Source organism: Pogoniulus pusillus, chromosome 17 (assembly GCF_015220805.1).
Source record: "Pogoniulus pusillus isolate bPogPus1 chromosome 17, bPogPus1.pri, whole genome shotgun sequence".
Taxonomy (NCBI): domain Eukaryota; kingdom Metazoa; phylum Chordata; class Aves; order Piciformes; family Lybiidae; genus Pogoniulus; species Pogoniulus pusillus.
Genome location: NC_087280.1, coordinates 7,466,148 through 7,492,822, shown reverse-complemented (window position 1 = coordinate 7,492,822; position 26,675 = coordinate 7,466,148). Strand labels below are relative to the sequence as shown.

The 26,675-nt window shown below is 38.0% G+C and overlaps 1 protein-coding gene across 5 annotated transcripts in view; it reads left to right on the top strand.

Moving 5' to 3' along the window:
- Positions 1-26,675, top strand: part of ENTREP2 (endosomal transmembrane epsin interactor 2) — a 93,429-nt gene that overhangs the window by 31,249 nt on the left and 35,505 nt on the right. For all 5 annotated transcript variants that reach the window (XM_064157469.1, XM_064157470.1, XM_064157468.1 and 2 more), the window contains exons 2-3: positions 2,791-2,847; positions 19,032-19,142. In XM_064157469.1, the coding sequence (XP_064013539.1) occupies positions 19,044-19,142 (99 nt within the window). In that variant the 5' untranslated portion in view covers positions 2,791-2,847; positions 19,032-19,043. The remainder of the gene's footprint in view (positions 1-2,790; positions 2,848-19,031; positions 19,143-26,675) is intronic.

Below are 26,675 nucleotides of genomic sequence, written 5' to 3'. Positions count from 1 at the left end.
GTTCTTCTAGTTGCCTTTTAGCTGTCACAGTTCTTTCTGCTATAGCTTGTATTTCACTTATCCTCTTTTTGCACTAATGGTTTGCAGATGCTGCAGGGAGCATTGTTATAAGAAGATTTAGTACATGTGTCTGTAGTCTCTAAGTGTGTGGTATTTGTGATATTACAGCTGCTGTAGATTTTGCAGGAATATCATCCTTGAAAATATTCCTGCTGTTGATTTGCCTTCTGTGTGGGTAGATACAGAGGTAGTTTGGGATATCAAAACTTTTTAGTTGTATTCATAAGTAGAAACTGAAGAGAAAACAAAACATTACAGGTTGGTGGTTTTTTTTTTAATTTTCAACTTCCTCATCTTCTGTAAGACCATGAGAAATCTTCTTTAAATTTCTGTTTTCATAGAGTTACTTAGTATATTCTAACAGATGTTAGTATGTGATGTTCTCTGTGTGCGTTCTTTCTAATTTTATGGCTGTGTATACTGTGGTCTAAAGTGTTCAAAGTGCTTGACCCTGGAAATAACTACAGCTCATGGCAAAATAAGCTTTCAGGCAGTTACCTAAAAGCTAAATAGATTTTAGTTATTGGGGACTAATGAGGTTTGAAAACTTACAGTGTTGTTGAGGTGAACTCTTTCTTATAATGATAATACTGCATTCCACTCAGGAACTTGCAGTGTCAGTGCACACTGCCAAGTTTATCAACTGCCTGGCTGTGCTTGATTTTTTGTATGGTGAACCAGTGGGCAAGTGTCACAACACACTTCTTTTCCAAACAAAACCATGTATACCTCTTCTATTTTCCAAGGCCTCTGTAAAGGTCAAACACAGTTGTTCATTTGAACAGTATCTTGACTCTGAATATATAACTTGGTGATGGAGAAATACTGGCTTATGTATGAGTATTTTATATATCAGTACATACTCTGTTTTGGAGGGCAATTTCTTATTTTTCCTCATGAGTATTCTTTAATAACTTCACAATTTCAGCTGTCCCATTTATTTGAGAGCATGTTGCTGTCTCGCCTGCAGTCAAACTAGCTTACCCTGTCATTTTACCTTCTTCAGTGTAGTTTCACATTACACAACTATCAGCCCAGGGACAGTTATCATACAGCAATAATAAGCTAACGCAGCTGTGTGAGCAAATTTAATTAACTGCAAAAATGAGATTCTCAGCTTTTCCCTGACTTGGCCAACATCCAGAAGTAGGTAGCTGATATGTAGCTTTTAGGCTGCAGGAAATGCACATTTGCACATAGAGATTATCTGTATAGTCTTGGGTATTCATAACCTGATTTTAGTTCATTTTTTTATGTGTTTATGCCTTTTCATCTATTGCCTTTATACTTGTCTTTAAAAAGTAACTTTAAGGTTTTACTATGAATCCTCTGAGCAGTTTTTCTGATGGCTTAGCTGCTAAAGAAAAGAGTGAAAGGTGCATTTTCCAACATATCTTGAATAACGTTCTGACAACTGTAGCAGCTGTGGATATGAAGTTGTGAAATGTATTTGAGACATGCTCATGGTATGACTGTCTGCAGACTGGGCATAGTGAAAGCTTAAACTGAGCACTACACAGCACAACTTCTTCACATAACCAACAGCTCCTTCCCTAATATTCACACCAAACATCAGTAGACAATTTCCAACGTGGTTCCGAGTACAGTGTGCATTGCTTGGGCAGTAGCTGGATAGAGATGTGGTTTTAATTATGCTCTACTATTAGTCTGCCTAAAAGGTTGCTAATCAAGCATGACGTAGTGAGAATAGTATCTTTCTGGCATTTGAATTTCAACCAACCCTGAGTATAATTTCAGGGAAAAAGATATTTATTAGCTTCTGGGCTTCCTCCCTTTTGAATATCAAAGATCTGTAGAGAGTAGTAATGGTATTAGATCTTATTCTAAGCAATCACATGAGGATTTTGTAATGATTTTATCAGGCTAGCTAAGTATACCACTTATTGCTAGACAAATTCTTTATGCAAGCTGAGATGAAGAAATGACGCTGCAAAGTTGTTTAATAAATACATCACTAATTAATTTATCTGTATTTTATTTATATTATAGTTTACTTTTTTAAATTAAATGTTCTAATTAAAAGTTTCCTCCCTGCCTTTTTTTCATTCCCTAGAGTCAATACCCCTCACCATTACTCCAATTTCTCTATTTTTAACAGTATGTTACAAATGTTACAGTGTCTCAGATATAATTTGCATGTTATTTTAAAGTACCTAAGATTACCTTAGATCTATCCAGGTTAGAATATGCTGACTCTTAGTTTGTAGTGGAGATGGTAATGTATCTGTAGACTAAATACAGCATATAAATCAATATATGTGTTTTTTTCCAAATTTAAGATGAAGTAGTGTGTTTGGTTGAGTGACTGGGCGGAACAAAACAAACCAAAAAACCCACTTTTGCTGATCTAGCAAAATACCCTGGCTGATCTTGTGGTTGTTTTATCTTTACTCCCCCTTTTATGAACCAATTTTTGATGATGATAGGAGACCACTAAAAAATTTACCCTGAACTTGAGCACTGGTATCATATGGGACTTGGAGAGATAACATTTGAAGACTTCTTGTGATCTTATCAGAACTAAACAGTCTGGCAGCTAGACCTGCATTTACTTGAAAAACAACTTAGTATTTTATTAAGAATAAAATGAAAAGAGCTCTCTGGCAATACACAACATGACTGTGTATTAAGTTTCATCATAATACTGTTTTTGAATGACACTGGTATAAATGCCATGTCTCTTTGGTGACTCTGCTCTCTCTATTACAGGTGCTGTTGTCAGGATTGATTGGTGTTGTTTCATGGAAGAGGCCTCTTTCACTTGTGGTGAGTTGCAATGTGTCTTTAATCATGTTATACAGATGTTAGAGTAAAGAATTCAGGGCAAGTAACTGCCAGTGGTTTTGTCTTTGTGTAGAAGCCTAATAGCCTCTGAGGATGGTTTTCCAGTGCTGTTATGTATCCTGATATTTATAAACAGTACCAAAATATTGACTTTATTATTGTATTACATAAATTATCTAGGTGTCTGTATTTAAGTCTTGGAGAGGCCTGGTGTTACGTGTAAAAGAATGCAAGTGTCTAGTACTCCTTCCTTGCCATTGTTGCAGTTCCATCTCGGTTTTTAAAACTGGTAGCATAGGGATTCAAATTTTACATCTAAGAACCATTAGATAACCATTTTGATAAATGTATATGATCGAAGAAGGGCAGAAATACTACTATATTTTATGGTATGAAATGAAAAAAAGCTGAAAATAACATTTTTGCGAAGTAGATAGGCTCCATAATGCATCATGGCTTGTATTAATAGATATTAATGAAATATACTTTTAATATGTTCTTATTTTTATATTTTAAAAGTCAGTGGCGTTCTAGAGAAAGAGTCTACTGATCTGCATTTATCTTTGCATTTAACTTACCTGCAATTGCACTGCAGAGGAATATTTTTAACCAATTTACCTGGATGGCAAAAAAGCGTATTCCAAGTTAGTAGCTATTCTTGATGTGCAAAACAGTTTTCAGCCACATTATGTATTCTGTTGTGAGATTCATGTAGTTACTTGATAATGAAAAGTGATTTATGCTTTCTATATGCATACTAATAGAGTTTCAATTAGTCTAGCAACACAAAGCAGTATGAGACTCAAGTCAGTCTTACTAAAAAGGTGAGGTGACTGTCAGTAAGGTATTGGCACGTAAATGTTGCCTTTGAAGAAGTGTGCATGTGTAACACATGTGACATTTGTAAAATAATTAATACTAGATAGGCACAAATAAAACTATAATTTTAAAAAAGAGTAAGGTATGCAGTGGAAAGACCTGTATTAATATGAATAAAACTAATTATGACTTCAGGTAATTCTTTGAGTATTATGATCTAAAGCAGTAGTGTTGAACTTCTAATATTTTTCTCCCTTCCCATAATTCACTTTTCATTGTTTTTAAAGGACAGATTGAGTTTGTAGTGATTTACTGGCTGGTGTTTTTACCAACAAATGAACTTTGTATGACGCAGAAAACTGCCTGATGGTGAGATAAATGAGGTCAAAGGGAAGCAAATTAGTGAAACTAATGAGTGCCCACATGAAAAGTAGCAGCCAGATTCTTGGACTAAAATATATTTAAAAAATATATCTTTTTTTCACTCAGCATTGATCAGCAGGGAGAACTTTCACATTAGAATCAATTTAACAACTGCAAACAACTGCAAGATGTTTCAAGACTCCAGCCCTTGTTTTTGTAGGTGACTTCAACCTGCCAGGTGGCAGTCTAGAAGGTTTTTAGAGAGTATAGAGGATAGCTTCCTGACGCAGCTGGTGTGCCAGCCTACCAGGAGTGAGGATCTGCTCGACCTGCTGTTTATGAATAGGGAAGGGCTGGTGGGAGATGTGGTGGTCAGAGGCTGTCTGGGGTGCAATGACCACAAAATAATAAAGTTTTCAATATAGAATCAATCTAGGAGGGGCATCAATAAAACATCCACACTGGACTTCTGAAAGGCAGACTCCAGCTTACTTGAAGAACTAACTCAAAGGGTACCTTGGGAAAAAGCCCTTCAAAATAAAAGTGTCCAGGAAGGTTGGACCTACTTGAAGAAAGAAATCTTGAAGGCACAGGAGCAGGCTGGGCCGATGTGCTGAAAGCAGCGCTGCCAGGGCATACAACCATCTGGAAGGGTGAGGGACGTCTGAAGGAATTAAGGGGAAAAAAGAAGGCATATCACCTTTGAAAGAGGGGGTGTAACTCAGGAAAAACTTAAGGAAGTTGCTAGGTTGTGTAGGAAGAAAATTAAGAGATGCAAAAGCCCAGTTAGAACTTAGATTGGACACTGCTGTGAATGATAACAAGTATTTCTGTAAATATATTAATGACAAAAAGAGGGGCAAGGATAACCTCCACTCTTTATTGGACAAGGAGGGGAATGTAGTGACTGGAGATGAGGAAAAGACAGAGGTACTTAACACCTTCTTTGCCCCAGTTTTCAATAGCAAGGCAGGTTGTCCTCAAGCCAGCTGGCCTCCTGAGCTTGTAGGTGGGGTAAGGAAGCAAAGCAGCCTCCCTATAATCCAGGAGGAAGTAGTTAGGGACTTGTTGACCCTCTTGGATCCTCACAAGTCTATGGAATCAGATGGAATCCATGTTAGGGTGATGAGAGATGAGCTAGCCAAGCTGCTCTTCATTATTTATCAACAGTCCTGGCTCACTGGAGAGGTCCCTGAGGACTGGAAGCTGGCCAGTGTGCTGACTATCCACAAGAAGGGTCAGAAGGAAGACCCAGGAAATTACCGACCTGTCAGTCTGACCTCAATACCATGCAAGATAATGGAGCAGATCATCCTCCGTGCAATCACAGAGCATCTACAGCATGGCCAGGGTGTCAGACCCAGACAGCACAAATTTAGGAGGGGCAGGTCCTGCTTGACCAACTTGATCTCTTTTTATGACCAGGTGACCCGCCTGGTGGATATGGGGAAGGCTGTGTATGTAGACACTGTCTGCCACAGCGAACTCCTGGCCAAGCTGACAGCCTTTGGCTTGGCCAAGGGCATGCTGTGCTAGGTTAAGAACTGTCTGGATGGCTTGGACCAGAGACTGATGGCAAATGGTGCCACATCCAGTTGGCTGCCAGTCACTAGTGGTGTGCCCCAGGGATCAGTGCTGGGCCCAGTCCTGTTTAATACCTTCACTGATGATCTGGATTGAGGGGATTGAGTCCACCATCACTGTTTGCAGACGACGCTAAGTTGGGAGCAAGTGTTGATCTGTTAGAGGGTTGGAGGGCTCTGCAGAGGGACCTGGACAGGTGGGCGCAGTCCAATGCCATGAGTTTTAACAAGGCCAGGTGCTGGGTTCTGCACTTCAGCCACAACGCCATGCAGTGCTACAGGCTGGGGACAGAGTGACTGGAGAGCTGCCAGGCAGAGAGGAACATGGGGGTACTGGTCAACAGCCGGCTGAACACAAGCCATCAGTGTGCCTAGGTGGCCAAGAAGGCCAATGGCATTCTGGCCTGTATCAGGAATGGTGTGGCCAGCAGGACCAGGGAGGTCATTCTACCTGAAAGGACGTTGTAGCCAAGTGGGGGTTGGTTTCTTCTCCCAGGCACCAAGTGACAGAACAAGAGGACACAGTCTCAAACTGCACCAGGGCAGGTTTAGGCTGGACATTAGGAAGAAATTCTTCATGGAAAGAGTGATTGCTCATTGGAATAGGCTATCCAGGGAGGTGGTGGAGTCACCATCCCAGGAGGTGTTTAAGAGGAGATCAGATGAGGCACTTAGTGCCACAATTTAGTTAATTAGAAAGGTTAGGTGATAGGTTGGTTTCGATGATCCTAGAGGTCTTTTCCATCCTGGTTGGAAAAGTGTCATCAAGTGAAAATACTCAGAATTTCTCAGACTTTTCCATTTATTTTTTTTTCAAACCACACAAGTAATGAATGTCTATGTGAGAATACTTGGACAGGATGTGAGTGGTCATTTTCTGGGTGACAGCAGGAGGAGGAACAAGTTGTTTTGTTTCCTGATGTTTTACCATAAGGGAAGCAGAGTGCCCCAAGGTGCTGTTTTCTCTGTTAGCCTCTCATTTTGCAGGTTTGCAGTGTTGCTTGGAGTAATACTGTGTATCTCTAGGTAAAGACTGGACTAAATTTCTGCTCAGTTAGGAAGTTATGGCTGGAGCACTTCTCCTGTGAAGACAAACTGAGAGAGTTTGGACTGTTTAGTCTGGAGTGGAGATGTTCTTGTGGCCTTACATTACCGTAAGGCCTACAAGAAGGCTGAAGTTGGGTAGTGATAGAACTAGGAAGAATGGAGCAAAAGTAGAAGTGGGTAGATTCAGATTGAACATTAGGAAGAAGTTCTTCACCATGAGCATGGTGAGACACTGAAACAGGTTGCCCAGGGAGGTGGTGGAAGCCCCATTCCTGGAAATTTTTAAGGCCAGGCTGAATGGGGCTCTGGGCATCCTGATCTAGTGTGAGGTGTCCCTGCCAATGGCAGGGAGAGTGGAGCCAGATGGTCCTTGATAGGTCCCTTCCAGCCCTGGCAATTCTATGATTCTATAAATACCCAATATACTTGGGTTTATTAAATTTTATTCTACTCTACCTTGTGGGCTTTGTTGATAGTGATTTTCTACCTGGTACCTTGGAATGCTGTCTCTTTGAATGAAAGTAATAAGGAGTTGTGTAGTATAGAAATACATCGAAAGAAGATGATCTCCTGACAGCGGAAAACAATTTAAGTGTATGTTTGGTACCCACATTTCATTTCACTTTCACTTGTGTTATAATTTACTGTTCATATAGTACAAATCATGAAACTAAAATAATTTCTCTGAACTGAGTGCTTGTACAACTATGAAATCTAACTGAGCCTGAGACGTTTCAAAACAGTTGCTCATGAGCAACTGTAATAGCTGCTTACATTATTGGAACTTAGAGTATTCGTGCATCTGTCAATGCTTGGCTTTTTTGATTCCTGACACTTGTGTGTTGTTATTTTAGCTAGGCTTTCAGTTACCAATTCATTCAGTGAAATGTAAATAGGCAATCATGGTCAATATCATTCAAGGAGATAAATGCAAAAGGGAAGAAATAGTAAATGGAAGCCTAATGTTCTCAGAACAACTCGCCTTCTTAAAATCATGTACAGGAAATTCTTTCCAAGAGTAAGCTTACTACTCATGAGTTAAATTTTATTGGTTTTCTTCTGTGTTGCTGTATTGATGCTCGGTGGTGGCATAACAGTGAGAGAACAGGAAACAGGGATGATTTTTTTCCTTCTGTGTGATTAAGCTGTGCAACAGCCAGTGCTGATAGTTTTGCTGTGTCTACGTAGTATCTGTTTTTCCTTGTTAAATTGTTAGTACCTTTTAACAGTTGGAACGAAGGTGCAGAGGATGTCTATGTGTTCTAAGCAATTGATATTGTATAACTTTAAAAGCTCATAGCACAAAGTACAATAGGTATGCAAAATGTTCATGATCAGTAATTCTTAACATACTATAAACAGCTCTGTAATTGATTACAATATGCATGTCTTTTCGTTGTGTTCTATTACTATATCTGTCATTGCAAAGAGCAAAAGAAATAGAGCTTTATCATTTGAGGCTGTGAGTAAAGTGTTAATTAAACCATATACCATCTCTGATTTCTTAAAACTGATTAAACTGATGCAATTTAAGGTGCCAGTTTCCTGCTTGTTTTGGATTTGAGACTGACACAAGGTTGGTAGCACAGCGATATTTTTGCTATCATTGGCAATAGTTGCACAGGATTTCTCTTTTTCCCATTCTGCATCACTTGCTGTGATTTTTTTTTTTCCTTCCTCCTGCTTTTGTTTATTAAACTGCATCTATCACAACCCACAGAATTTTTTCACTTTTGTTCTTCTGTTTCTCTTCCTGTCCTGTTGGAATTGGAAGTGGGAGTGAGGGAGTGAGTGGTGGTGTGGTGCTTAGCTGCCAGCCAGCGTAAACTTCTCACAGTAGTGATTCTGGTTTGCTCTTTGCTGTATTCATATAATTCTTTTCAATAGATGCAGTGTCTTTTCTTTGCAAAGGTATTACTTTCTGCAGGCAAAAAGGGGAAGTCAAGAAGCAATAAACACAAACAGTAGTTCAACACCCCATTACCTTCTGACTGGATTTTACCAGAAACGTCCGAAAAGAGTTGTGTATTTCCAAAAGGTTAGCATGAGTGGTGTTTTGTCTTCTATGTATAAGACTCAGAAATGTGTGTAAGACTCAGGAAATTTTACTGGGATATTAATGTGCAGAAACTTGATTCCATGTAGAAGTTCTCATGTTTGGGTATCTTTGCATAGCTCAGTTATCTGAAGGATTAACCAGATTTTGTTAATTTATGTGACTTTCATTGGTCACCAGCTAGTTATCAGTTACTTGTGTCCCAAAATGTCATATATATATATATATGGAACATACATATGTATGTTATCAAGCCAATCACTATTTACATTAGGCAAGAAGAGCTTTGAATTGTTTATGCATTAATTTGAACAGTGTTTTCGATACAAATTCAAATAATTCCTTACTAAGCTTTTTGTATTTTTGATTTTAATTGAGGGAGAGGTTGCATTGCTCCTAAGGTTGAATTACCCTGTACAAAACTTCAAACTGTGTGGTGAGATTAGTTTTTTGTAACAGCCTATGATAAAATCTATTTGTGTTAAGGAGATTAATTTAGCCTCCGAATTGAGTAGAAAGCTCCTTTGTTGCCATCTGGCATTTGGGTGATCCCAGAAAAATATTTTTATGTTTCTGAAAGCTTTTACAATAAACAGGTTTTGTTTTTTTTTTTTTTTTCATTTTTTTTTCCTTGAAACCAGGAAGTGTAATATTTTAATGTCTCCAAGTACAGCACAATACATTAATGTGTTAGTAGCCTTTTAAAGCATTTCTTATGAAACTACATTCCAGGTGTAGTTCCATGCAGCAGTGAAAATGCATATTTGTGCATATAACTTCATTAACTATCCTAAGTATAATAGAGAATGAAAAATTTGGTCTGTACATTTGTTTTTCTGCATGTTTTCTGATTCTTTTAGCTTAAATGGAAGGAGACTGATTTCAATGCATTATCCCTTGGAGCGAGCCATTACTTCATGGGTTTTTTGTCTGTCTGTGTGTTTGTTTCCCCCATATTTTTAAGCCGATAGGATTTTCATAATTTAAGAGAAATAAAAGGAGTCATCTGAAATACAAGCAGTTCAACCTGCACATCAGGCTGTGCAAGATAGAATGCATCTGTAGTAAGGATTAGTCAAATGCTGAACTGACTTTGTTAGAAAACATCTTGAGCTAGCTTGGTGTAATTCATTGCAAAATGAAATATTTTCTTTTCTAGAAGTCCTGTGAAAAACTCAAACTAAAGGTTTATTCTTTTTTCAGTAGGAATCAGTGAGAAAACATTTATATATGTTGTAAAAAGAAAAATTACTTTCAATTTAAAATAAATACATCTGTGTGTACACTTGTTCTGCCGGATGCCTGGATATGCAAAACTGATTAGAAGTGTTTCCTAATTAACTCCTATTACCAGGTATTACTGCGGAGTGTAGCAGAAAAAACCAAACTCCAGGAAAGAGATGATACCTACAAAGTGTAGAAATAACATATAACTAAGTTTCACATATTCCTCTCAGTGATATGTGATACTGACATAATCCAGGCCAAACTACTTAAACGAAAGTCCTTGTGTATCTTATGTCATTAGACATGAGCTTCTCTGGGAAGAGAATTTACAGTCTTACTACAGATGACATCAACCTAGGAGCAGGTGTTGATCTGTTGGAAGGTAGGAGAGCCCTGCAGAGTGACCTGGACAGGCTGGATGGGTGCACAGAGGCCAATGGGATGAGATTTAACTAGGCCAAGTTCAGGGTTCTACACTTTGGCCGCAACAACCCCAAGCAGCGCTACAGGCTGGGGACTGGGTGGCTGGAGAGCAGCCAGGCAGAAAGGGACCTGGGGGTACTTGTAGATAGTAGCTGAAGATGAGCCAGCAGTGTGCCCAGGTGGGCACGAGAGCCAATGGCATCCTGGCCTGTATCAGGAACAGTGTGGCCAGCAGGACAAGGGAGGTTATTCTTCCCCTGTACTCAGCACTGGTCAGGCCACACCTTGAGTACTGTGTCCAGTTCTGGGCTCCTCAATTCAAGAGAGATGTTGAGGTGCTGGAAGGCGTCCAGAGAAGGGCAACAAAGCTGGTGAGGGGCCTGGAACACAAATCCTATGAGGAGAGGCTGAGGGAACTGGGCCTGTTTAGCCTGGAGAAGAGGAGGCTCAGGGGTGATCTCAATGCTGTCTACAGCTACCTGAAAGGGGGCTGTAGCCAGGTGAGAGTTGGTCTCTTCTTTCAGGCAACCACCAACAGAACAAGGGGACACAGTCTCAAGTTGTGTCAGGGGCGGTATAGGCTGGATGTTAGGAGGAAGTTCTTCTCAGAGAGAGTGATTTGCCATTGGAATGGGCTGCCCAGGGAGGTGATGGAGTCACCATCCCTGGAGGTATTCAAGAAAAGACTGGATGAGGCACTCAGTGCCATGGTCTAGTTGATTGGCTAGGACTGGGTGATAGGTTGGACTGATGATCTTGGAGATCTCTTCCAACCTGATTGATTCTATGAAATCTGTTGGAAATTTTCTTTTTTTAACAGGTAGTTTCTTTCTCACCCCCCCAAGCAGAGATTTTGGTTTTGGCAGCTGGAATAAATACATCATCTGTGTAGTGGAGAGATAATGTTAGTAAATATGGATCAAGCTTGTATGAGAAAAAGAAGTAAAAAAGAAGCAGCACACCCTGGGAGAATGTCAGAGTAATGATGTGTGTCACCTCATATGTCACAGCTGGCTTTGATACTTGTGTGATGTTGAGATCAGATGTTGAATATGACTGTGTTTTAACATACCACTTGATCTCTCTGCAGTATCGTTTCAGCATGCATATTCTTTGAATTTGTTGATCAAGATATTCATTAGGAACCCTGCAGTTAGACAAACAGGTGTCTTTGAGGCAGAATCATTAGTTTAAAGGTTAAAAAAACACTGAGTAAAACCAACTACATCTTTCATATCAGAGTTTTGCAGTATCTGATAAATTTGGATAATGATTGAATGCTGAATATTGCTTTCAAAAATAAAGTTGGAAAACTCTAATGGCTTCTACTTTGCAAAGCAAATCCAATCCTGGTTCAGAAAGCAGTTCTGATGATACAAAACATGGCTATACTACTGTAGTAACCAAACCAGATCAACTGTCTTTGCTTACTACTGACTATACTTATTCCAAAAGTTTGAGAGGCAGTATCTAAAAATGAAGTTAGTGTAATGTACTACAGATTACATTAATTTCAAAGCAATTTTGAAATAGATTTCTCTTTCTGTCAAAGCTGCTTCTGTTTGAGAATCTGCTTGGAATAGCTAACAGAGTAGTTCAACCTGAATGATTTTTATTTTTTTTTAGTAAACTCTCTCTTTCTTTTCTTCTTCTTTTTTTTTTTTTTTTTTTAATAAACCCAACAAATTTCTACCAAACCAAGCTAGTGAATAGCAAATTGTGGGGCCTTGGCTACTCTGTCATTCTTCCACTCCTGCTTCTTCATTTAGTCACTTGCAGGGATGTATGTACCTTTTCTAACCTGGCCTAACTGTGTCATTGATCTTTGCTAGACCTCTTGAGAGAAATACAAGTGCTTGCCATTTATCTGGCTACATTCTATCACCTCATGTGAAATGCTGTTTTACAGTTACTCAGGAAATAGAAGTTATCTGATCAATCACATTTCCACAGTCCAGCTTGAACTTCAATATTTATGATCAGTCTGTGGAAATTAATAGCATATTGTATATATTCTTTACAGTGCATTAGCGCAGTACAACAAATCATGTTTCCTCCAAAACACAAAGAGTGAGATTAAGCTGATTCCCTCCCCCCCCCCCCCCCCCCCCCCCCAAGCTTAAAGTGCTACAACATTTGGATGCCTTTTTGGGTCTTTTGCTGATAGCCTTCTGATGCCGTGTATGGATTATAAATTGAGTTCACCCTAGGCATTAGTAACTGGGTGTCTGGAAAGTAGTGTGTCAGATATGATGAGCTTTCCTATCTTAATCCTCATGAGATATGTTTCTGCCTTTAATCAGAGCATTTTGAGTGCTTTGGGTGTTTTCATTTTTAGAATGGTCCTTTTCTGAATTTGTATTAATTTGCATCACTTTTACAGACTCGTTTCCTCTTATTTAAGCTGCATTTCACCAGTCTGTGTTCCCAATGTTAAGTGGAAACAACTAACAGAAAAACCTACTGCCAGTGCTACTTTATTAGTATATACCTAGCAGTGGATGAAGAAAGAAGAATGCAGACAAAGACCTAGTAAAGCTGTGAACTGGGAGAGCAAGAAACAACACTTGAGATGAAAACACGGGAGGTGAATCTAAGAAACCTTTATAAAGGGGGAGTAAAGGTGTCACAGAGTGAAACATCTATTTAGAATTAACATTTTATGTCCTCTTCTATAGACTGACTTTCTTGACTGGGTCTGTCTGCATCTTTCTGTTACCCTTTCTACAAAGGCTGCCTGTTCCTGGGTCCAGCTGTTACATATGTCAGAATCTAGACTCCTCTGTTTTGTACCCATCTGCTGATTAATTATCCCCAGTGGCAAAATTTTAAAAGACCACAAGGAGCTTTTACTGAAGAGTGGAGAAAGCCTGCTGGGGCATAACACTTGCCCCATCCTAAACAAGCACATCTTAATTACCCTTACAGAGAGCCTTCTACTCCCCATCTGCTCCTATTGCATCCTGTTGCCATAGCAGCAGTTAATGTTAGCAAGAGGAAATGGTCACAGTTCCAGTATCATTGCTGCTGCTTATAATGAAGAGTGTGATATGGATGCTGCATTTGCCTCTTATCAGTCCATCAGTAATTCCCCTGTTCTCACATGCTTTCTAAATATATCTGCTAATGGTTCTTCCATCTCATTTGCTCCTTGTTTTAGAAATGCAGGTTGCATACCATCTGGTCTGGAGTTTTTGGCAGCATTTGCACTGTCTTAATTTCTTCAACTCTTCCTTGGTGTGAGTCTAGTTTTCTTCAGTGTTTCTTCCTCCCTGGTAAATTAATCTTGGTTTCTGACATCTATCTCACTGCCTTTGATGAAAACAAGTTACTTTAGTTTAGGGATGTCTCTGTCTTTCAGCAAAACAGTTTATTCTTTATAAGTTTGAAGTTATCAATATTATTCAGATTTTGCCTAGAAGCTGAAAATTTCATTCATATTGTAATCTTTATGATCATATGAGCATGTTATGAATGTAGCAATTTGATTTTTAATATGAAAGAGTGACAGCCATCAGAATTCAGCAGAAAAATGTTCATACTTTATGATGTGATAATTAGAAAAAATATGAGAATCTATTTGCGTTTGATTGGCAAAACAAAAGATTTGCTTCTTGTTAAAAGCATTTTATTTGCAGTAGGAAAATATATACTGTTTCTCTCCATGACTTTTTCAGACAGTAAACAAAATCTAAGAATGGTCTTTCCATGTAAATGTGGATGCAACAATAAAAAAAGCATATGTGTGTGTGTATATATATAGAGAGGGAGAGAGAGAGAGAGAGAGAAAGAGCGCCAGTCCTTTCTATTAGGGTTTGTAGAACAAAACATGTTTGTTAGAGCTTACCTTAGGAAGGTGAGAAAAGCCCTTGTGTTGGACAAGTGACTTCTGGGGTCTGGAGAGTTGGAGTAGTCGCAGCGGAGGAATGAGAAGTCACTGCCACAATGCTGAGTCATGTAGGAAAGGGAGAGAGAGATGACAATTTGATGCTGCTCTGTATATCTTAGCCAGTGTAGACAATCCCTCTGCTGATAAGTCCTTTCATGATGATCAGCTTACAATTGAACTGTTACTCAGAACAGGTAATTCATGTAATTTCCTATGTTCCCCCCACTATAGGATTTTCTTCCATCATAAATAGTCTGTGTTACAATAACACAAATTAAACCACGCTTCTGATCTAGAAAAACAAAGTTGTAACTTTATGTGTTCTCTTTACCCACATATGTAAAGGCAGAACTGGTAACTATGTTTCATCTTAATTTGGATAACTGGAGTAAAGCTGCCTGTGTAAAGCTGCATGGAACTGGCTAGTTGGACAGCATGGAATTAATTTGTTAAACTTTGTATTTAGATTTAGAATTGTGAAGAAACAGTAACCAGAAACTTACTTTAGATGAGGTGAATAGTGTTTGAAATATTTTAATTTAGAAGTAGAATAAATACTTTGATGAACTAATACAAAGTATTTGGGGTGTGATAGAGTTGAGGATGGGTGCCTCGTTCTTTGTACAATTAATGCTCATGTGATTTCAGTTTGTCTTCACGAATATTGAAAATGCTCATGTACTGTGGGTATAGTTGAGCAGTCATCTGACAGAAGCCTTCTTCCTTATTGATGAAAGTAAAACTATTCTGGTGTGATAGGTTTCAGAGGGACCACACAGTTGTTCATTAATAAGAATAATTGCATATGACTAGTTAATTGCCATTAATATTTTGGCAAAGACAGATACAAAATATCTGTGTATCTGACCTTTACAACCTGCTCCTCTCTAATTATGCAACTGCCAGGAAGGGTTCCTTGTGCAGTCTTTTGATGCCTGTCCTTGTCAGCAGAACAACATGAGCTTTTATTTCCTCAGGGTATTCTGCTACAGATGTTATAAAAGGTTAATTTAAATGGAGTAGCATTTCACCCACACTTCCATGGAGGTGAATCCTTCCAGCAATGTGACATTTGCAAAAAGTAATATATTGTTTCTATGGAAGACCCTATTATTGCAGTTGCTATGGAAGAGTAAAATCAGTCTTATGTAGGTTTGGCTTACAGTTACTAGATTACTTGTCCATACTTTAAAGTATATAAATTTAAATTTACTGTTTTAGCTGGCTATTTTATTATATACAAAGATAATTTAGAAAAATGTCTTGCCTAACCTAACCATATCCTGATATTGTCAGCACCTTAGCAAAGAATGGAGACATAGAAGCAAATAAGCATGAAATCTCTAAGTTAATTTCTGTTGCTGCTCGCTGAGGTGAAGGAGAAGGGCTGGTACAAAAGAGGAATAGATTATTGTTAGGGCATGAAAAGGGTTTGAAACAGGATGAACTTTTATTTAGATATCAGAATTAATTACTGCTTATGTAGGTTTAGAGGTGTCTTCTGCTCTACTAAGAATGGTAGGGAGATGGTGTAACTAGCAGAGCAACTAATAATAGTATTTGTTTGGACCAAAGTTTTAATTTTCAAATAGGACAAAAAGTTGTCTGGTGCTTCATTCTTAAATTGCAGCTCATGTATGCCATAAGTTCTAAGAGTCTGTATTGTAGGTTTTGTTTATGCTTCAAAGGTATAATGCCTTATTTACCAAGCTTCCTGGAATTACTTTTTGTTCCTTTTAACAATGGAGATGCCCAAAGTGTTAATTAGATCAAAATGTTGCATGTCTTTTCATATGTATACCGAAGTTTCTGCTTTCTCTTGGAAGTTAAAATTCTTTTTGACTTAGTCTAATGAGACTATTTATTTGTAGGAAATGTAATGTAATTTAATAATGACTGAAAATTAATGATTTCACATATTTTAGGATAAAGAAGAATATAATTTATGGCTTCTCTCTCATTCACCTGTTCAGGTTCCTAACATGGTTTCTCCTGTCCTCTGTGCAACCTGGCTGCCACTGTCTGTTCTGCATGTTCCTCAAGTGATTCTGTGATTCTGTGTTGATAATTTTATTTTCTGCAAAGCTTTTGACGGGACTATTGGAAGGGAATATATATACAGACAGTTATCTTACTCAGATCTTAAAACTGCTTCACACCTACTAAGGATGTGATTACTCAGGGCAATAGGCAAGAAGAAATGATTGTTAGTCTGAAATAAGGTAAGGGAGTAAAGTATAGTGCTTTGCCATCTTAAGTTTTCCATGATTACACTATTAGCCATAAAAATGAAAATGAGTGAAATGAGGTGAGCTGTTTGTCTGCATTGCGAGGAAAGAGAATGCACTTGTGTGTATTGTGGAAAAGCTGACTTTATAGAAGAGTTTTGTGGAAATCTTTGTATTGATTTCTGCACCTGGCTGATCCACCAGGTAGCTTATGTCTGGACCCCAAATAGTCTTGCATTAACTTAGTACTGCTACAGTAGCTGGTCTCACTTCTTCATAATGCTTGGTACTCATATATTTTCAGTTTTGCTTCTGATTATGTCCTTCTGCATCTCTGCAAGGGAAACTGTAATTTCTCTAGAGTAAATGATAATATTACTATGTACAGACTATGTAAGCCAAAGCTTTGTGAGCAAAAATGCATGCTGCAAGTTTTTAATCTGCTTATACAGTAGTTTACAGAGACAGGCTCATTTGCCTCTGGCAATTCCTGCTGCTTCACAAATCATAAATGCCTGTATTAAAATGTATATATATTATAAACCACATTAAATATATGCAAACATATTTAATGCGATTGGAAAACATCTGCAGTATCTAATGTTAAATTACAGTCTCTCAAAAACTTCCTTTTTATAAAACATTTCAATAACACTTAAAAAGGAAAAAACGTTAATTATAGAATGACTTTATGATCTTTCAGAAAACTACAGCACAGAAATTAACAAGGGAAAACAGCCTGACTTAGTATTATAAGTACAGTGAACTGGCAAGTTTGCAGAAGCAAGCCTAACATGTTAGTTCTGGCATTTTCCAAGTGTTAATGTCTTGACTTTCAAACCACTGGAAGTTGTGAAAAAAAGTAGTAATTGAAATGGCAACAATGAAAATAAACTGTTTTGAATAGATCTTCAAAATGAAAGTGTGGAGGAATTAAATAAAAGCTTGCTTTTACAAATGTGGTTTCATCTGATAAAATTTGTCACATTCACTTACAGAGGACTTTGCATGTAGAAGTTTCCTCCTCCCTGTTGCAGTAAATTATTCTTCAAATTATATTTAATATGCTCTGTTCCTTTTTACTATGCTTCTGATTTATTCATATGTAGTAGCTATTTTGCTTTGCACGTTTGCCTGTTTTTTTCCATATAGGAGGCATAAATGTATCCCTTGGCATCAGATGCTGAAAATGTAGTGATGCTGTGTATTTGATATAATTGCTTATGGCTCAGTTTTTCAGTGAGTCAGCTTTTGCACAGTTGTGTTTGATGTCAGGTTGTGTTTTATTTTGACATTGAGTTAAAAATGAAAGTGCAAGCTACTCCTGGGAAGATGGCTCATCCTGCAATGACTTATTTGTCCTTGAAACTTCTTAAAACATTGTAAGAGACTTTTTAATAGAAAGTGTTCTGTATATGCTTTAGTCAGTAAAATAAGTGAGTATTTGCCCACAAGAAGTAGTACAGTAAGATTCAACATGTTGCCTGAGAGAGCATTTGAGGCTCATGAAGCTCAAGTCATGAGGCTGAACCTGAAGAAATTTGAAGGAGCTCATGATTTGTGTATTCTGGAAAATAAATACTTGATTCATACTTTTTGCAGATAGATGCAAATAGGCAGTTACACAGTCTGTGTGCCCCCCCAGCATGACACAGTCTCAAGTTGTGCAGGGGAAGTATAGGCTGGATGTTAGGAGGAAGTTCTTCACAGAGAGTGATTTGCCATTGGAATGGGCTGCCCAGGGAGGTGATGGAGTCACTGTCCCTGGAGGTGTTTCTTGATATTTGTTGAATTGAACAAATCTGATGTCCAGTTGTAAATCTGGCTACTCCTTTCTGTGAGGCAGTCAGGACTTTGAAGATGTAGCTTTTTAGGAACATGTGGTTCATAAAAAGAATATGTTATAATCTGTAATGTGAATTTACTGTAGGAAAATTACAATTTGCAGTACAAGGTTAGTCATTGAAATACTGCAAACATGAAAAGTAAGCAATAAGACAAAGAAATCAATTTCCTGGTTTTGGTAAAAGTTCCATTAACTGTTCAAGTGAATTTACAGTTAAAGAGCTTAAAAAAGTATGTTGAAAATCGTGTTCAGTATGTTAAAAAAGATCAATGTTTTAACAGCTGTCACTCTGTCAAGTATGTTAATTTTTTCCTGTATTAGCAAAAGTAAGTGCGTAAAACTCTTGGGGAACAATGATTAAACACACAAAAATAAATAATGAAGTGAGGTGATTATGTAAGTATTGAGTCTGCCAGATATGCATTAGCACAGGTTTTATGCTACTTAACGTGTCAGTGTTCTTTCCCATAATATGTGCAAATATAAAAACACACATTATCTAGTTGCCTGTTATTATATGGTAGCTACAAGCATTTTATTCCAGAAGCTTTTACAGATTTTTCACAGATTCTTTTTCATGCACACAATACAGGACAAGGTGGAAGCTCTTGAATATCTAAATGATATGTTCTTGTTTGCCTCTTGCAGTGAAAAATAATAACTGTGCTGCTTGGCTTTTTTCCAGATAACTTTTTTCATGCTGCTGTCTGCAGTGTGCGTAATGCTGAACTTGGCTGGTTCCATTCTGTCTTGTCAGAATGCTCAGCTGGTAAAGTCCCTGGAAGGATGTCAGTTGGTGAGTAATGAAAAACAACTCTCTCATGAAGGGCAGTAGATTTTATTTTTGGTTTATTTGGTCATCATACAGATACTCTTTTAATTGTCAAACCAGGTTCTCTTTAGTCAAACCACCTCTAGGCACTCTGGCATGAAAAATCATATTGCAAAAAGTTCAGGAGTCAAAGTGATCAGGTATTTGGAGTGTTTTTTAACCTCGAAGGTTGCAATATTAGAAGTACTTGCTTCTTAGTGTCATGCTACAAATGACACAAACATAATAGGTAGAAACTGGCCACATCAAAGCAATGCAGTGATTACCAGTTGACGGCAGCAGTATCAGGATATCCAGTAGCCCCTTATACCCGTATATAGCTAGACATATTGATGGGAATGTTTTGGTATGTGTATGTTAGCATTTATTTGCTAACCTTTGCTAACCAGTTCTTTCTTTTAAATTTTTAAAGTGAATGTATGTTACTTATGCAACATCCTGAAATCTCTGAATATGTGGTTTAATTTAAAGGAAATAATAAAACAATTATTCTTGCTCCCAGCCCCCTTCCAGTTTTGGAAGCAAATTATATTAAATTCTAAGATCGACAAATACACTGAAGAATGCCACCTGAGGACTCCACAAAATGCTTGTGAATGTCTTTTAATTCCACCATTGTTATCTTCCTTTGTTCTAAGTTTTTTGTCTAATAAAAGCTTTCAGGCTTCCATTTGCACACAGTGTATTTAGTAAAATGAAGGTAAAATAATATAAAATGTTTCAGAGAGTATTCCAAAATGCACATGTAAAATACACCCATTTGGGTGTGACCTGTCACATGCTTTCATCTATTCAGTTTTTAAGCCTGTGTTCTGTTTTCCAGTTGTCCACCTATTTCAGATGGGTGTATCTGCAGCTCCATCAGTGATGTAGTCTGGAAAAATTTGAGCCTTCTGCTCAGCTTAGGACAGTGTTTGCAATTTCCTCCTGTGATTTGTGTAAAGGCTTGGTAGAACCAGATAAATGGAGCCAGGTACATCACTCAGTAGAAAATCATAAGTGACTCAGAGAGGAAGGGTTTTCCCTACAAAATATTTGATCTAGGAAGCTCTTGATAAAGTTCCTGACTCACATCTTACGGGGATTTGATGTTGTGCTGCAGAGCTAGAAAAATAAGCTACTGGAACCTGGAGCTGTTTTAAGCTGTATGCTATACTTTGGATTGCTGTGGGGAAACAGCTTTTTTCTTGTGGTGTTTGAATTTCTTTCATGGAAAAAAAAACCTGAAAACTAAAAAAGCATGTCTGAGTATCTGCGTGGAAGAAAGAATATCCTCTCAAAATGAATGCTTTCCCAACGACATAGTGTAGCCATGTAACTGGATCCATGTGACCTGTGTGCTGTAATTGTCAAACATGATACTTTTGACCTGAAGCGTCATTGTAATAAATATCTTAGGCTTATAGCTAGACATCATGTTCTGCTAGCTGATATGTCATGTTCCATATTCTCATTCAATGCTATCTTGACACATCTGTCATGTAAGATAGTATCAGAGCCCTAAATAATAATAATAAAAAAACCCAAACCACTCCACAAAACACGAAGAAACGTTTTGGAACCATTCATTTACCTCTTTCTTGCTTAATAGCTCATTATTTTATTTGTTGGCAAAATAGTCCTAGAATTTTTCTATTGTGTGATACAGAAATTATTTCAGAACCGAGATGTTCTTAACAACTTACCAATTTTGACATTTAACTGACTATAACAATAAAAGTGTGTGTGTGTGTATATGTGTATGTCCATCTGTATATGACTAAGGGAAGGAATCCACCTGTACTCATGTACTCGTGTGGCCAGTCTTTCTCCTCTGACTCAGGAGTAACTACTGTCATGACTGACGTTTTGTTGAATGTTCAGTAAGTAAAAGCAGAGCCTGTCCCGGATAAGGGGAATACATGCAGCAACAACAGGGCCATTGTTGTGGTTTGGTACATGCACAGGTCTTGCTGCATGTGTACCTCTGCTTTACTGGTTCTAACTTTTAGCAAGGCTGTTTGCTAAATCTGCTAGCCGTTTACTAGTTCATTTTAGGCAGTCATTAGCAAAAGAGGGCTACTCAGCAAACCCTACTGACAAATTGCTACGCCTACAGTTCACATGCTTACTCATACTACTGCTAACTGCGATTATGTGCCTACTCATTGGAGTTTAAAGATGCTGCCAGTATTTATCAGTTAGTAATTAAACCTAGTCATATGTGATCTCTGTTCTGGGATGTATTGTGATAATGTATGTGTGTTAGAATTCCTCACAGACTTTTGCACCAAGCAGAAAGATTCCAACTAATGAAAGAGAACATTTTAATTTCTCCTAATAGAAGCTCTAATAGAGGTCTGGGACAAAAAGAAGAAAATCAAGTTAATGAGAATCAATGAAGTGGCATTGCAGGGACAGAACATAAGTCAAGTTCTGCTTCATTACCACATTTATAGACAAAGAAAGCACTGGCTCCAGCCAGTAGTTAGACATTCACTACCAAGGAAAAAATCCTGAATCAAAAGAAAGTATTCCTGGTCTTATAAATATTTTTCTTCAGTGAGTTCTCTGGTTATGAACTGCATGTTTCTTCTTAAAATTTGGATGGAATCGCCATCTCTAATTGGAAAACTGCTCCAGAAGCAAACAGTTACTGAGCTGTGCAGTTGAATTACCAGATCACTGATGAAAATGTAAAGGAATTAATTACTTTTGGATAAGGTGAAATTTAGAAGAAAACAAAAGAGCTGGTTCAGGAAGAATTGCTTCTTCCCCCATTGGGAAACCATACTGGAAAATATCCCAGTTTTCCACTTGGAAATTAATGTTGCAAAATATCCTACATTCAGTGATTTTCATAGAAATATGTTTGATCACAACTTTAAAGTAGCCTAAGGCTCTTCAATTGTATGTTTGCCCCCCTTCTCCCTTCCTTGTCTTGCCTTCTCTAGTCTTGTTCTAATCAACAGTGGTGGAAGGGTATGGTATCAAACAAGTGCTTTCAGAGGCAGGCAGAGGATATGCCTTTGGGTAGGCATTTTGGAATTAAGGGCTTTGGTGAGTGGTTGTATAGAAATGTCATGAAGAGGTGCTTTCCTCATTGGTTGTCTTGTGGCAGAATTCAAAAGAAACCTTTGCTTCTTTCTCCAGGTTAATGGAAAACTGTCACTTAAGAAAGAATCATGCAAATAGTTCTTGTAGTTTTTTTCTTAGGTCAGTGTATTTGGCAACAGTTTTGTCTCATTTGTACTTTCCTGAGCTTCTCCTTCCTGCTACAGATGGAATGTGCACATTTTCCTCTGGACTAACAAAATGCTGAGCTGGCAAAAGAAGATACAGCAAATGTTCAGACTGCCAGTTTCAATTTTCAGAGCATAATGAAGTACTTACTAGCTTTGCCACAGTGTTTCGTACTAGGTGAGGGCAATTTAATTTCATTGTGACTGTTTATCACATCTTAATTCTTTCAGAAAAATGAAGTTTCATGTGCCTAGACCTTAATTTTTGGATTTTCAGTCATGTTAGAAGCTTGCATGTGAGCACATTATGTTGCCCTGCTGAAGCAATGAGAATGTATGAAATTCTAGAGTTCTGTTCTTATAGAATACTCACTGGGAGAAATGCACTATAGTGAACAATGTTGTTTTATGATTAAGCACAGGATTTGAGTCTGTATTTGGTAATGTATTATGTTGAACATATTCAATTATTTTATTACTGATTTTAACTCCAAAAAAGCCAGTTTCTTGTAGCTTGTTCTAAGCTTATTGTGATGGTTTGGCATTTACCTACCCCCAACACAATGAAATCACCCAGCCTAGACCTAGGCATCTGAAAGTTAAGGAAGGAAGCTATATTTACAGCTTAGCACAATTTACAAGCATGTACATATATACACACACACACACAAATATTTACAGTTACATACAAGTTAAAATTAATATGGAAACACAAAGTCCCTCCCAAAACAATCATATTGTCAGGAGGCTCCTGACCAAAATCTCATCCCCTCCCTTCCTCCCTCTTTCCCTCCCTTCCTCCCTCTTTCCCTCCCTTCCTCCCTCTTTCCCTCCCTTCCTCCCTCTTTCCCTCCCTTCCTCCCTCTTTCCCTCCCTTCCTCCCTCTTTCCCTCCCTTCCTCCCTCTTTCCCTCCCTTCCTCCCTCTTTCCCTCCCTTCCTCCCTCTTTCCCTCCCTTCCTCCCTCTTTCCCTCCCTTCCTCCCTCTTTCCCTCCCTTCAGAAATAATCAGACCGATCCCTGTATATCTCACGTGATAAATCTGGAGAGATCTGAGGTGAAATGTCAAAAGGACAACAAGGAGGTTAGAGGATAAAAAGTTAGACCAGATTAAAGAGTTAAGGCAGATACAGCCACACACTCAGTCCACCAGAGAGAAGGAACAGAACTGAGAGCTGTCTTATCTATAGTTGAATAGTTGCATTTCTCAGCAGAAGAATGAGTGGTAAAGTGTACTGTGGTTTTTTTTTATTTTCTTTTCACAGCTAAGGATTTAATTTCTCTCAGTAAAATATTCCAATTAGCCTCAAACCAGCACACTTATATTTCGTGCTCACTTTTGTCTTGTAGATCTGTGCAGTCCTGTACTGTGTGGCTGGGTGTACATTATTGGAAAGCTCTGATTGCCTTCTAGGGTACAAATTTACTTCATGACAATGCAACTGCAAGAGTGAAACCCCGGGTTTTTTAGATGTGGAGTTTGAGATGTAGTTAACATCCAATATAAAGGCACCAAAATTATTTTAGTAAATTTTCAAGCGGAGTGCAAGTCAAATTAAAAATAAATTCTGGTTTAAATGTAGTATTTTTGTCAAACTCATTCATGCTGAATGTGTGATTTAAAAATTTTTAATAGTATCTACTGTATTATGGAGTTCAAATTTAGAAGCTTTCCACAGGGAGTAGTTGTTTGAAGAATAAGTGAGAGAAAAGGGTCTTATTTTGCTTTAAACTTCAGGGATTTCTTGTAGATTCTATAGTGCATATGTTGGTGTGAATATGAAAAATGTACTTGCCATATGTTAGCATTTTGAATTTGTGATTTGTAAATTTATTATTTGTGCTTGTTATCCTGCAGCTTATCAACACACCACACTGAGGAACAACAGCGACAAAAAAAAAAACCCAAACCCCAAACCTAAAGCAATAGCTTTAATGGCTTGTTATGAAAATATAATTGGATTTTTTTCCCCTGTGATTAGCTGTAGATCCTGTGGGCAAAACCTCAAGATACTGCTTCAAGTCACTGCAAATATGATGTGTACTGAGCAGTTACACACTCAAGCTGTTCATAAATGTGTATGTGACAAAAAACCCATTTCTGTCTTATTTAAAAAAAAAAAATAATCTTTAACATATGTGGGTAGAGCAATTGGTATGTTTTGTATTCTGTTACTGCACAGGACAGAATTTTGTTAGTGATGTTTTATAAAATCCATTATAAAATTCCAGAATAATGTATGTCATTTTTGTTTGTTCTTATTCAAAAGTCAATTGTTTCCCTTGATATTTTCCTACCACTCAACCTCATTCCTTATAGGATCCTCCTGCTCTTTCTCTTTGCATAAGGTGCTATGTATGACTAAAGTTCCTTTCATAGACATAGTGATGAGGCTTTCTTGCACTTCACTTCCTTTTTTTCAACTTCTGGACTTTTATATTTTGTTTTGGACTTTTGTCCTGAAGTGTTTGTGTTCCTTACAAAAAACCTTGAACAGAAGGATCAGAATCCAAAGTAACAGTTACTTCATCCCTTATTTACCCTTCTTGGTGGGAATGTGTGTGTACTCAGCAGTAATTTCTTCTTTGTTAACACCCCATAATACCTAGATGGAATCTGATGAATTGATAGAGATGATAAAAGTCTGGTCTCCACACATTTTAGCTATTTTATTGTAACATAGGGAGCTGAGTGTATATATATGTATGTATTTTTAATTAGTCTGAAGTTCTTTGTTGTTAGAGGCTCCTTTTTTGTTCCTCTGATACTTAAGTCAGGTTTTAATGTTTTTTATCACTTCTGAAGTAAAAAAAGGCAAAAAAAGTTTTGCTTCTTGGCAAGACAAAATGCACTTTATGTATATAGGCAGCTCTGGCTGATGTTTGAAATCTTAAATATAGTTTACATGAGGGTGTACTGTGGAACTGTCATAAATATGAAAATACACAAGCTGTACTATGCTTACTGGCATGAGTAAGAATCATAACATCAAATGCAAATATGTACAGGATGGTAGGGAATATATGCAGGAGTTGAAGTGAATGCTGCTTTTTTCTTGAGTTTAGCCAACCAAAAAAGGATTTCAACACAGCAGAGAGAGAAGTAGCACAATTTTCAAGACACTGCTGATGTAATTGCGTGTGAGGCAGGCAAATGGTGTACCAGTGTAGCTCTGTTGTTTGTGCTACTGTCTGTCACAGGCAATTGCATTTGAGGTCTGATTTGGTCTAAAAGTAAACCACTCTGTTTATATCACAGTATAGCTGCACAAATTCTTGATCCTAACTTCACAAGTGTGAGACAGCAGTAGGGCAGGGATGAGCATTCTGGAGTAGAATCATAGAACCAACCAGGTTGGAAGAGACTTCCAAGATCACCCAGTCCAACCTATCGCCCAGCCCGATCCAATCAACTGGACCATGGCACTAAGTTCCTCATCCAGTCTTTTCTTGAACGCCTCCAGGGACGGTGACTCCACCACCTTCCTGGGCAGCCCATTCCAGTGACTCTTTCTCTGAAGAACTTCTTCCTAACATCCAGCCTATACTTCCCCTGCACAACTTGAAACTGTGTCCCCTTGTTCTATTGCTGGTTGCCTGGCAGAAGAGACCAACCCCCACCTGGCTACAACCTCCCTACAGGTAGTTGTAGACAGCATTGAGATCACCCCTGATCCTCCTCTTGTCCAGGCTGAACAATGCCAGCTCCCTCAGCCTCTCCTCATAAAGTAGGAGAGCTCAAAATTGCTTTCAGCCACTGTATTGCTGGAAACAGAAGTAGTGACACATAGTCTTTTGTACTGCTGTCTGTTCTGTAAACACAGGTTAGAAAGATTGCACTTTACAGATGTTTGAACAAAGAGGGGGATGTCAGGGCTCTCAAAATGTGTGCCTAAGTTTAAAAGAGTTTTGTTTTGTGGTGGTGTTGCAAATCATAGCTGTTTTTGAATATACTGTCATTTTTAAGATGTCCTTATGTTTTGCAAGCTCTCTTTAAAGATTTGAATTAAAGGGAGAGTAACTGGGCAGTATGAATTTACAGAACATCTTTCAAAATTAGTCAGTCAGTCATAGATGGGGAATCTTAACACAGCAGTATTTTTTTCTTTTTCAGCCTTATTTCTGTGCCGCCTGTTCATTACATGAGAGAAAAGCAGACTTGGGATCTGTGTTTCATATTACAAATGTCAAATACATCCCATTATGAGTCACTGACTGTCTTTCGTTGAACGGGGGCAGTGTGAATCAGAGAATAAATGCTCTTGCAGTTGATAGCTT